The 13,551-nt window shown below is 37.2% G+C and overlaps 1 protein-coding gene across 4 annotated transcripts in view; it reads right to left on the reverse strand.

Annotated features, from left to right (window-relative positions):
* The window catches only part of ARMC3 (armadillo repeat containing 3), a 122,800-nt gene that overhangs the window by 94,596 nt on the left and 14,653 nt on the right, over positions 1–13,551 (reverse strand). For 3 of the 4 annotated variants that reach the window (XM_023223225.3, XM_023223224.3, XM_023223226.2), the window contains exon 3: positions 3,848–3,965. The exons of the other annotated variant lie outside the window; for it this stretch is intronic. In XM_023223225.3, the coding sequence (XP_023078993.1) occupies positions 3,848–3,965 (118 nt within the window). The remainder of the gene's footprint in view (positions 1–3,847; positions 3,966–13,551) is intronic. 4 annotated transcript variants of the gene reach the window in all.

The raw sequence follows: 13,551 nt of genomic DNA on the forward strand, positions 1-13,551 counted from the left end.
CTTCTGCCTGAAAGGCCTGTTTTTATTATAAGTAGTAGTGTAGATCTGCTGGAAATAAATTATTTTAGCTTTTTTATGTTTAATAAAAACTTCATTTCACCTAAGTTTTTGAAAGTTTTTTTCTGGATAGTAATTCTGGGTTGAAAGTTTTTATTTTTCTTTTATTCTTTAAAGATTGTTGCTCTATAGACTTCTCACTTGTGAAATTTCTGATGATAAATCATCCTTATTTATAATTTGTTATTTAATATCTATTGTCATCCTTATCTTTTTTGAATGTAACATGTTTTTACTGATTCTGGCTGCTTTTAAGATTTTCTCTTTATCACTGGTTTTAAGCAATTTGACTTTAATGTACTGTGGCATAGTTTGATTCATATTCTTTGCACTTGGGTTTTGACAAACTTTTTAGATCCATGGACTTAGAGTTTTCATCAGACTTAGGGAAACCTTGGCCATTATTTCTTCAAATGCTTTTTCTGTCCCTATCTCCCTTTTTCAGAGACTCCAATTACACATATAAATTCATCAATCTTTTTATTCTGCAATGTCTAATCTGCATTAATCAAAGCCTATGTATTTTTCATTTCAGACACTGAAGTTTTCATCTCTAGAAGTTGTATTCGGGTCTATCTTATAGCTTCCATGTTTTTACTTTCTAAACATATAGAATACGGTTGTAATTAATCTTTTAATGTCTTTTCCTGCTAATTCTAACATCTGGGTCAATTTGATTTACTCATTGATTTATATCTTATGCATTTTTTCTGCTTTTTTTTCATGCCTGGTAATTTTTTTATTGGATGCAAGACATTGTGAATTTTACCTTCTTGGGCAATGGATATTTCTGTATTAAGATTTTTTTCAGCGACAAATTAAGTTACTTGGAAGCAACCTGATCCTTTCAAGTCTTGCTTTATTTTTTATTTTTTATTTATTTTTTTGAGGCGGAGTCTCTAAGTCTTGCTTTTAATATTTACTAGGTGGTACTAGAACAGTGTGCAATCTAGGACTAATTATTTCTCATACTGAGGCAAGACTTCTCTGTGTATTCTACACAATGCTCCATGAATTCTGAAGTTTCTGCCTGACTAATGGAACAGGCACACTACTCCTAGCCCTCTGTGAGCACCAGGCACTGTTACCCCAATCCTTTGGCTGCCTGTTTGTCCAACTATTTATCTCACATATACATGCTGCTCACTACTCTTCTAAATACAATAATGGGACCCTTTACAGATCTCCTGAGTTCTCCTTTTGTGAAACTCATTCCTCTCCTTTACTCTGTCCTGAAAACTCTAAATGCCTTTATTTCTCTGGACTTTCAGGTTTGTCTTCGTAACTCAGAGAGTTCACCAGGTTACCCTTTCCAGTGCTATGGCCAAAAAGCTCTCTGAAGTCAAAAATCTGAGGCAGTCATAGAGTTGACTTCCCTTGTTTCCTACCTCTCAGTGGTCACTGCCCTTTATTGTCTGATGTTGATAGTCTTGTCAACTGTTATTTCATATATCTGGTTTATTTCCTTCATTGTTTCTGCCAATAGACTAAGTCTACTCTACTTTCACATATTGGGCCTGTTTCATTCATTGTTTCAGGCAGTAGAGTGGTCCGTCTTGGCCAGAAGCCAAAGTCCTATCATTTTTTTTTTTTAAATTTTAGAAAACACTACTGGTATAAAACATCAGATTTAAAATTATTTCTGTATTGATTTCATAGGAAATACATTCCTATCTATTTCTTCATGTCATGCAAAAAGAGATAACACATAATTAGATACATGTGACAGCCAGATGATGTATAATGACTCTATTAGACTGAAAGGGATTCATGCTTCCATAGATGCACAGTCTAATATCTCCCTGAAATTTGACCCAGGATTCTACACCATCCATTCAAAAAGATATAGTACCTTCCAGAAACACTCTGGTTTACATCTGGATCCTCAATGATAACCTGAGTGACAAAGAAAGGTGAGTATTGTACCCTTTGCTAATTGAATGATTCGTTGTTCTCTAATTCAATTTCTAACACAATATGTCAAATATCATTTATTTAAAACAAAATTGTCCCTATATTAGTTTGAAATGTTTTATTAAAAAAACCAGTTTACTTACACTAAACTCTGAATTAAATTAATATTCTCAATTAAAATGTCATGCAAATTAATAAGTCTAATCTTACCATTTGTAGTAATATGAGCACTAAAATATAAGCATCTTGTATGTTTTTAAATCCTCTATGAATAAACCTTTCAATAGAACCTGATATGTAATATTTACAGTTTTAAAATAAGCTTTGTTTTATAACAATGTTAGTTTTACAGAAAAGTTACAAAAACAGTACAAAGAGTTTGCACGTACCTCAGACCCAGTTTCCCCTATTATTAATATTTGATATTAGTATGGTACATTTTTTACAAGTAATGAACTAATATGAAGACACTATTATTAACTAATGTACTTAGTTATTCGGATTTCCTTAGTTTTAACCTAACATCTTCTTTCTGTCCCAGGGTCCTATGTCATTAGTCATAATGCCTCCATTATGTGACTTTCTCAAACTTGGTTGTTGTGGATAGCCATGACAGTTTTGAGGAGCATCAGCTAGGTATTTTGTACCTGAACCAGGATTTGTCTGATTTTAAAAAATCATTATTAGACTGGGGTTATGGATTTTTAAGAAAAATAACACAGAAATAAAGTGTCATTTTTATCACATCATGTCAAAGCCACTTATTATTGATAGGACTTATCACAGTTGGTGGGTTTTTTTTTTTTTTTTTTTTTTTTTTTGGTTGGTTGGTTGGTTGGTTGGTTTTTTGAGACAGGGTCTCTCTCTGTTGTTGCCTAGGCTGGAGTGCAGTGGCACAATCTCAGCTCACTGCAACCTCTGCCTCCCAGGGTCAAGAGTCCTCCCACCTCAGCCTACTGAGTAGCTGGGACTGCAGACGTGCCGTCACACATGACTTATGTTTTTATTTTTTGTAGAGGTGGGGTTTTGCCATGTTGCCAAGGCTGGTCTTGAACTCCTGGGCTCAAGTGATCCTCCCACCTCAGTCTCCCGAGTAGCTGGGACTACAATCATGCACCACCACACATGGCTAGTTTTTGTATTTTTTTTTTTTGTAGGGATGGGACTTTGACACATTGCCAAGGCTGGTGTCAAACTCCTGGGCTCAAGTGATCCACCCACCTTGGCCTCCCAAAGTGCTGAGATTACGGACATTAGCCACCATGCCCAGATGGGTGGTGTTAGTTTTGATCACCTAGCTGAGGTGTAGTGTTTGTCAGGTTTATCCATTATAAGCTTATTTTCCCCCAGTACTATGTTGCACTCTTTGGATATAAATCACTCTGTGCATCTCCCACTCAAAGAGTGGGGAGTTATATTTCACCTTCTTGAAGTCAAGAGTGTCTACATAAACCCTTAGGAATCATTTGTCTCTTCTCTTCCATTTATTCATTCATTTATTTATATCAGTATGGACTCATGGATACTTATTTTCCACTTGGATTATAAGCCAGTACTACTTTACTTTGTTGTTCTAATTGTTCCAGCTTTGACTATTAGGAGTTCTTTTAGTTTCTGTGACGTTTACAATTTCTAAAACTACAATGAAACTTTCAGAATGATGGTTCTACCCAGTGACTAAATTACTCCTTAAGATTAAGCGAGGCACTCAGGGAGAGAGATTGCTTTCAGGTAATGCATTAAATAATATTCTGGTTGTCTGAAATAATTCATCTGACAGCAAATAAGTTAAAGACTAGGAAGAAAAGTGCCCAAGAGGTAGTAAATATTTTAAGAAATTAATGAAACGGAAAGATAAACTGAAAAAAATCCAAACCTTTTAAAGCAAATTTATAAATGGCTTCACATGCTTTAGCCAAAATGTCCTCTTCTGGAGAACGAAGCATTAACACCACAGTGGCTGCTTTTTTGCTTTCAATCATTAATGGATCAAACTGAAAGGCAGAAAGAAAACTGTCAGGTTCACATACGAGCTTTAAAAATCACATTAAAAATGAATGGGTCTTAAAACTTAGAGAGAATGTAATCTTGCAAAAAGGATGCGGTCACTGCCCAGTAAGTGCACCACAAAGTTTTTCATTTAAAAAACATCGGCCACTAGAGAAACAATTGTCAGCGCTGGAATGCCTGGGGTATGGTGGGAAGAGCAAAATGTTTTGGAATCTGACAGGTCTAGTTTCTCAATTTAGCCATGTGGAATCAATGAATTATGCTCCTAGAATGTCAATTTCTTTTTCTGTTTGATGAGGATAATAGTACCTATCTCAAAGGAGCAAGGAAAGGAGTAGAGGCCATGTATGTAAAGCACTTAGCACGTCATCTGGCGCATGACAGATGTTTACCAAATGACATATTATAATACTTATTCAATACACAAAATCCTTGAATACCTGTATATATTTTATTTCATGACCCTCTCAATAATCAATACTTGCTTTCCAACCACTATACTCTAGAAATAAGCAGGAATTACATAAGTAAAACAATAAAGCACTAGAAGAGAGCATATAACAAAATGTAAAATTGAATAAAACCTAGAACAGGGAAAATGATAATATAGTCTAAAGAAAAGTATAGGACTCTAGGAAGACCTGTGTCCTGAGAATTCATGTGTAATTGAAACGAAATGTGTAACTGAAATGAACTATTGTTCATAGCACATAGAGGCTTTCTGTGGTCAAGAAGAAAACAAATATTACACTATTTTTTCTTCCATTTCCAGAGACTAATGAAGGATGGAGTTCTCCTTAGGATAAAGGGAAAAAACTGTATTTCGAAGCTTTAGCTGGTTCTTTGTGTTGGCTTTCCTATATAGACATCTTACTATGTCATGGAATATTTTTAAGATTGTTTCGTTTTAGGTAGAGAATGGAGAAATACATTACTCTGATTACTCCAAGGAAACATAATTGCGTGAGTTTGGAAGAGTAAAGAAGAAAGAAGATGGCAAGAAACAATGACCTGAAAGGACATAGCCAGGATAAAACTTCCCTTTTGGAGAGAAATGGCTGCTGAATTTCAGAACAGCATTGTCTAACACCCAAAGTAAAGCTGCTGTTTTTCTATGGCTCCCTCTATACTAGAAGCTATAAGAGTTACAAAAGTCTTGCTTGTTCTTAAACCTCTTAGACCCTTTTAGAGAAGACAAATCTTCAGTAAAAAGTCAGTTGTGTACAACAGGTTGGTGGCACTTGTGTTTCTAGACATGATCCAATGAGAAAACTTGGCCTCTAGCTGAGCCAAGAGCAATGGCTGGGATGCTGGCTGCAACACTGATCAGGAGAGCTGAAGGCTCTGGAAATCCACAGAAATCTTAAGGAAGGACTTCTGAATGTAGTTAGGGTTTGGGGCTTGAGAACATCTTGTTTAGGTATTAAAGGGTAGCCCCAGAATTCCTGAGGACCTTACATCACTCAAGTGACACATGTGGCTCACTGACCACAGCTTTTTTCAATCTGAAAAGTTAGGAAGTTGGAGTATGATCTCTTCCAGATATGAAATTCTAGGATTTCATGAAGTGCAAAACATATGGCAGAGACAATAAATACTATGAGAGTGGGGAAATTAATTTGAAACTGGGGTAAATAGAGAAAGTTCCATGGATGTGATAGAACTTCAGATATGATTTGAAGAACAGATAAAATGGGATGGATGGCAATAAGGAAGGATATGCAAATGGAGAAAATAACACAAGATGGTTTAAAATGGGATAAATGTTTATTTATGGTGGCTAAAATATTAGCTTGACCAAATAGAAAATATACAACAAGAAGCAGAAATAATATTGAATAATAAGAAAAAAGACCTCAGCAAATGACCTTATACCTTTCCTTCTCCTGACTATTTATGGAAGATAATCAACAAAGGTCCACAAAGGTCCAAGGGAAAAGGATTGTGACTCTGGAAGTTTATATCTGGCTAGGTTATCTTTCAGATGTTCAGGCATTCACAAACTCAAAAAGTATATTAACCATATGCTCTTAAACAAATTGCTCAGGCAAAATCTCCAGCCAAAACTTGGGAGGACCAAAATATAAAAACAACTGTGGTAGATCAAAAAATGCAGTAAAATGTATTCTGTTTAGCTTACTAAATATTGCAGATGATGTTGTGAATCATAATACAATTCGATTTTTCTTTTTCTTTCTTTTTTTTTTTTTTTTGAGATGGAGTCTCGCTCTGTTGCCCAGGCTGGAACGCAATGGCGTGATCTCGGCTCACTGCAACATCCACCTCCTGGGTTCAAGTGATTCTCCCTGCCTCAGCCTCCCGAGTAGCTGGGATTACAGGTGCCTGATTTTTTGTATTTTTAGTAGAGATGGGGTTTTGCCATGTTGTCCAGGCTGCTCTCGAACTTCTGACTTCAGGGAATCCGCCCGCCTCAGCCTCCCAAAGTGCTGGGATTACAGGCATGAGCCAACTCGCTTGGCCAATGCAATTCTTAAGAAAGGACTCCTGAAGTGATAATGATTTATAAGGAAAAAAAAAACTAATAGCTGCTTGGAATTAAAACAGATTTTTTTTTTTTTCAACAAAACAGGTAAAGAAAATTTTTGATTTTTAAAAAAGAGGCATGTTGACTAGCTATTTTTTATTCTTACATTAATAGAAAGAATACAGGTTAAAATGTGTATTTAATAGATAGGCTACCAACAAGTAACTGAAGTTCCACACTGCCAGAAAGAAAGGGAAACAAAGGAAATTTGCTCAATTCAGAAAAGGGACAGAAAATACAAAAGAAATTACAAGATGAAAACATAGCAAAGAAAAACCACAACTTCAAATAAAATGATAGGAATAAAATCAAATATGTTGGCGCGGTGGCTCAAGCCTGTAATCCCAGCACTTTGGGAGGCCGAGACGGGCGGATCACGAGGTCGGGAGGTCGAGACCATCCTGGCTAACACTGTGAAACCCCGTCTCTACTAAAAAATACAAAAAACTAGCCGGGCGAGGTGGCGGGTGCCTGTAGTCCCAGCTACTGGAGAGGCTGAGGCAGGAGAATGGCGTGAACCCGGGAGGCGGAGCTTGCAGTGAGCTGAGATCGCACCACTGCACCTCAGCGTGGGAGACAGAGCCAGACTCCTTCTCAAAAAAAAGAAAAATATGTCAATGATCAAAATAAACATCACTAGGGTAAATAAATCCAACTAAGTCTGTTAGATTAGATTAAAAAGCAAAATCGACTCAGTTTGTTTGTGTTATTAGGTATTTCTTCCACTTGATCTTCAAGAATATTAATTCAGATCTCTTCAACTAAGATACAGAACATTTCTAGTATCTCTGAAGGTTTCCTCACACTCCTTTCCTAAGCCACCCTGCCCCCATGAGAGATAACCATTATTCTGACTTTTAAAATAATCACTTAATTTTCCATTTTTGAACTTCATATAAGGAATCATACAACATTCACTCCTCCTTATTTGTTTTCTTTAGCTCAGTGCAATACCTGTTGCAGTTCTTTCACATTTTTGCTTATATTGCTAAGTCATATTTCTTATGGCTATATAATGTATTCCATTATATAAATATACCAGTTTGGGTTCTTTTGTTTCCAGTTTGAGGAAATCATAAGTCACAGTGAATATTCTTTTACATGTCTTTTTGTGGATACATACATTCATTTCTCCTGGGTATATATCTAGGAATGGTATTGATGAGTCATAGGGTAGACACATATTTCCCTTTCATAGGTACTGTTGAACAGTTTTCCAAAGTGGTTTTATCAATTTACTTTCCCACCAGCTATGAATGAGAGTTCCGGTTGCTCTACATCCTCACCAATGCTTGGTATTATCAGTCTTTTTAATTTGCCTTTCCAAAGCTCTTCAATCGTAGTTTGTCCATCTGCTTTTCAGCTGGAGAAATGCCTGCTGCTACCTGCTACCACTATATCTAGACAGAAGAGAAGTGTTCTCATTACTTTTGAAAGTTCTCTCCTGTCTCTTTTACTAATTCTGACTCAGTAGCATCCATCTATCATTCAGCTTGTCTTCTGCTATTATGCTTGAGAACCCATTAATTTTTCTCTGTCTGTCCATAGATTGGTTTCCTACAGCACCCACAGTGTTCAGGCTCTCAGGGGTTCTTGGTAGCCAACCAGCAAGTGGTGAAAGATATAGCTTGACTTTTTCAACTACTTCCATTACAGAGATTCTTCAATTGCATTTGGATCCCCAGTCCATTTACTCCCTCTGCTTTCTCTCCCTTTATCAGCTTTCTCCCTTCTTCCCCTCTTAAGTTGCTTAGATTGTATGTTCTATTATCTGAATAACACTTCTGCTAAACCCTAAACCTCCTTGTCTGTCTTATCATCAGATGAATCTTCCAAAACCCAAACCACAAGTGAACACTAGTATTTTCTTCTTTGCATTTGTACCCAAGTGTCCAACCATTCTCAAAGAATGTTAAACTAGAAGAAAGTTAGTATCATTGTAAATTCATGACCAGCAATTGAGAGGGCTTCACTTCACACCAGGTTTCTACATTTCTTTTGTAAACTTGATTTCTCCTTCTCAAAAAAACAAAATTATTTCAAACATTTCTACTATCCTTGAACATTTAACACTCCTACTTCCCCCTTTCTTTCCTCCTCACCCAGCAAAATTTTCAGAAAAAATAAAGTTACCAGATGGAAACTCCATCAACTTCCAACTTGCAAATTCAAATCTACTTATATCTGGACATGTTTTTCTATTATATCAGAGAAAATATCCAAGGCCAATCCCTAATAGGTGCTTTGGCTTTTTTTCACTCATTCACTTTCATTAATTAATTCATGTACTTAATAAACATTTATTGAATCCCTATTAAGTGCCATATACTAAGACTAGCACATTAGATAACTCAATCTCCTATTCTCACAGAATGGACACATTCTCATCTTATATTACAATACTTTATATTATTAATATAATATAAATTAATAATACTTTATATTATTAATCATCCCTTTTGTCTCATGAGTAGTCAACTCCTCCCTGTCAACTAAATTCTTCCATTACTTCTTTTGAATCCAACTTACAGAGGGCCAATTTAGATGCAATATAATGAAGTTATTTTCAGTGTAAGTTTGATGAGTTTTGAGGAATGTATACATCGGTATAGAATTTTAAGAAACAGATCTGTGTAACCAACCACTCCAAACAATATGTGAAGGTTTCCATGCCCCAAAACATTCTCTCTTGCCTCAGTGCAGTTCATTCCCCTCCTATGACTGGTCCCAGACAACCACTGATCTCCTTTCTTTCACTACAGATCAGTTTCGCCTGTCCTATAATTTAGTAGTAATGAAATTACTACATAGGGACCCTTTGTGTAGGCTTCTTTCATGTGGCAGAATATTTTTGGGATCCATGTTTCATGGATCTCATTTGTTTTTACCTTTCTTTTTACTGCTGAGTAGTATCCCATTGTATATCACAATTTGTTTATCCATTCAACTGTCGATGGACCTCTGGGTTGTTTCAGGTTGGAGCCATTATGTATAAAAGCTGCCATGCACATTTTTATACAAGTCTTCTTATGGACAAATGTTTTCATTTCTCTTGAGCAAATGCCTAGAAGTAAAATTTCTGGCTTGTCTGGCAAGTGCATGTTTAACTTTATAAGAAAATATAATTTTGGGGCACTGCAGCTCATGGCTGTAATCCCAGCACTTTGGGAGGCTGAGGCGGGAGAATCACTTGAGGCCAAGAGTTCAAGACCAGCCTGGGCAACATAGTGAGACCCTATCTCTACAAAAAGTTAAAAAATTAGCCAGGTGTTGTGGCGCACACCTGTAGTCCTAGCTACTGGGGAGGCTGAAGTGGGAGGACTGCTTGATCCAGGAGTTCAAGTCTGCAGTGAGCTACAATCATACCACTGCATTCCAGCCTGGGCAACAGAGTGAGACCCTGTCTCAAAAAAAGAAAAAAATACAATTTAGTTTTCCAAAGTAGTTCTACCATTTGCATTCCCATCAGCAATGTATCTGTATCCAACATAGTACTTTTATCTCTTCAGTTATTTAGGTCTTAATTTGTCTCAGGAATGTTTCACAGTTTTCAGCATATAGGTATTGATTTTATTTTGTTAAACAAATGTCTAAGTGTTTCATTGTTTCTTATGCTATCGCATAGCCTTTTTTGCCATCATGTGTCTTAAACTTGTGTTATTAGGTGAATAACACTTAGGACCTTTAGAAAAATAAACCTTTGTATCATTATAAAACGTCCATCTTTTTCTCAGGTAATATGCTTTGTCCTGCAATTGTAATATATTTCATTTGGTATTAACATAGGTGCTCCAGATTTCTTATGATTAGTGTTTGCATGGTGTATATATTTTTTTATGTTTTTATTTTTATGTGTACCTTTATCTGTAAAGGAGGATTCTTATAGACAGGCTAGAGTTGAGTCTTGGTTTTTTACTCAGTTGGACAATCACTTTTTATTGGAATATTAGATTATTTATATCCAATGTAGTTATTGATATGGTTGGGTTTTAATTGATCATCTTGCTATTTGTTTTCACTTTGTCACATTTGCTCCCTGTTCCTTTTATCTTGCCTTTTCTCAGTTAATTTGGTATTTTTTAGTATCCCATTTTACCTCCTCTGTTGGCTTATTAACTGATTTTCTCCTGGTTATAGGTCACATTTTCCTTTTTTGCATACCTAATAATTTTGTATTGGATACTGGGCATTGTGAAAACTATGTAGCTGAGCATCTAGATTCTTTTGGGGGCTGGGGGAGGAGGAGTGTTCCTTAAAGTATATTGAAGTTTGTTCTGGCAGGCAGTTGTTTTACTTATGGATCAGGTTAATCTATTTAAAGCCTGTCTTTAAGCTTTATTAGGTAGGGCAGGACTAGAGAAACCTTTACTGTGGGGCTGGATAGTTTAGCCACATGACTATTAAGGCATGACTTTTCTGGGGACTCTTCTCAATGCCCCAGGCATTCAATAAGACCCTCCATGCCTTCCAAGCAAATTACAGTGCTTCCCAGACTGGTGCAACCTCTAGAAAGGATGTGACTTACAGCACCCTGAGAGTTGTTCATGCATGTCCTTCGCCATGTGGAGTTTCACCCCATACAAATTAGAATTCAGAGAATCCAGAGGACCATTAACCGGATTTCTGGAATTATTGCTGTATGTTGGTCTGTTCTTTTTGGTACTCTACCCTGCAAACTGCAGCCACCTTATCCTCCCTGAACTCTGGTTTCTTGAAACTCTTTTATTTTAAAATAAAAACCAACTTTCCCTAGATAGTAATCATCCTCCGTACACTACATTACCCTTCCCTGTCTTTCACAATCAAAAACCTTATGAATATTTACTTGTCTCACTCTCACTCCTTGCTGCACATATCCAATCTGACTTTCACCCTCATTAACTTACCAAAATAGTTCTCACTAAAGCCACCATGTGGGAGCACCATGTCACCCAGGACTTCTTCAGAGTTTTATTTCATTTCTAAAGAAAGTAATATACTTTCTTTAGTAATATACTTCTTTAGTAATACTTGAAACTATAGAGAGTTATGGTGTATTTAATTGTCAGGCCTCCATCTCTCTTTTTATTGTTTTTATTCATGGTGGTTTGGGGGTTGAAATTCCTTGGACGACTGGGCTTGCTTGCTTGCTTTTCTTTCTCTTCTTCCACAACTGTTATTTTTCTGAATTTAACACACTGCATTATGTCTTTGATTTACATGTCTGCTTCAGTATGTTGTACTTCCATTCGCTCCGTTGCTCAGGCTTGATTTCTCAACTTGTCCCCTTCTCACACTCTACGTCCTACGCATCAGCACATCCTGCCAGCTCGACCTTCAAAGCTCATCCTTACTCTGGCCACATCTCATCTTCTTCATGGCGACTTCCTGGGTCCGAGCTGCCATTAGATCTTAACTGCATTACTGTAACAACTTCCAACCTGCTTTTCCAGTTTTCATGTTTCCCCCACATTGTGGCTAGAACAATCTTATTTTTCATTTTAAATACAAATCAGATGTCACTACTCCTCTCTTTGTCACATTCCAATGAATTCTCCTTTGTGCACATTAGGAAAAAACCCAACTTGCTTAACATAGCCTAATGTCCTACATGGTCCTCACCATCTCACCATCTTTGTGACCCACTCCTACAACTTGCTCACTAATCTCCTGCCACACTAACCTTCCTGGCATTCCTCAAACACACTCCATAAGGCAGTGTGGTCTGGCTGGGGTCCCCTCCCAGATATTGGCACAGAATACCCCCTCATTTCATTTAAGTGTGTTTTGGTTGAGATCCCACCAAGAAGGCCTGCCCTGACCAAGATACTATTTAAAGAGGCCCCATCACACTCCTTACCATATCCGACTTTATTTTTCTTCATTCATCGTATCACTACCTGAATTATATTATTATTAATTGACTATTTCTCCCACTATAATATAAGCTGCCTTGGGGCCTGAACTTTCCTTTCTCCCCATCTTTATGCCCAGGATGTGGAAGAATGCTTGCATATGGTAGGCACTCTATATTTGTCCAGCAAATAAATACATTTCTTCAGGCAAAGGACCATGCTATTTCTCTGTCTCCATCACCTATGAACAATACCTGGAAGATGGAAGTACTTGGAAAATGTCTGTAAAGGAATATATTAAAGTGTCCCTGGAAATTTTTTCTATTCTTGTGGCTTTAAAGTGCCTTAACTGTGTACCGTTTGCTGATGTCAGGAGAGAGGGCTCTAAATCTGAGGTCCATGGAGCTATCAGGAGGCTTTGGGGGTACATTCTCTACGTGAAATTACATGTAAAACACTTGGAGTACATTTCAGAGGGAGGAGGGTCCACAGTTCCCAACCTACCTTCAAAAGGCTCCTTGATTGCCCCGCAAACTCCTAAAAACCACAGCCTTAGATCGTCTTCACCACTTTTGGCACCTTCCCTCATGTCCCAGCTGGCCATCTTCTCTACCAACCCACATCCAAAACAGATTTCCCTTCCCTCTTGGAACTTTCATCCCAGAGACCTCTCATGTTTCTATATTTTTCAAGCTGATTATATAAGCCTGTGAATAAGGATACAATGGTTAAGCACGGGTATGTCATGATCGCCACAGAAAAACAAGTCTCAGAGGAGTAAGGAGAGTACATGAAAATACATTTAAACATAAGCTTTAGTAAATATCATTTAATAGTCACATGTGGTTATTTAAATGTGATTCTATAATAATTAAAATTAATTTTAAAGACCAGGTGCAGTGAGTCATGCTTGTAATCCCAGCACTTAGGGAGGCCGAGGTGGAAAGATCTCTTGAGCCCAGGAGTTCGAGACCAGCCTGGGCAACAGAGTGAGACCCTGTCTCTACAAAACATAAAAAATTAGCTGGGTTTGGTGGTGTGTGCCTTTAGTCCCAGCTACTCAAGAGGCTGAGCAGGGGGGATCACTTGAGCCTGGGAGGTAGAGGCTGCAGTGAGCCATGATTGTGCCATTGTACTCCAGCCTGGGAGACAGAGCAAGACCCTATCTCAAAAAAAAAAAAAAAAAAAAAA

The sequence above is a fragment of the Piliocolobus tephrosceles genome, chromosome 9 (assembly GCF_002776525.5).
Source record: "Piliocolobus tephrosceles isolate RC106 chromosome 9, ASM277652v3, whole genome shotgun sequence".
Classification (NCBI taxonomy): Eukaryota; Metazoa; Chordata; class Mammalia; order Primates; family Cercopithecidae; genus Piliocolobus; species Piliocolobus tephrosceles.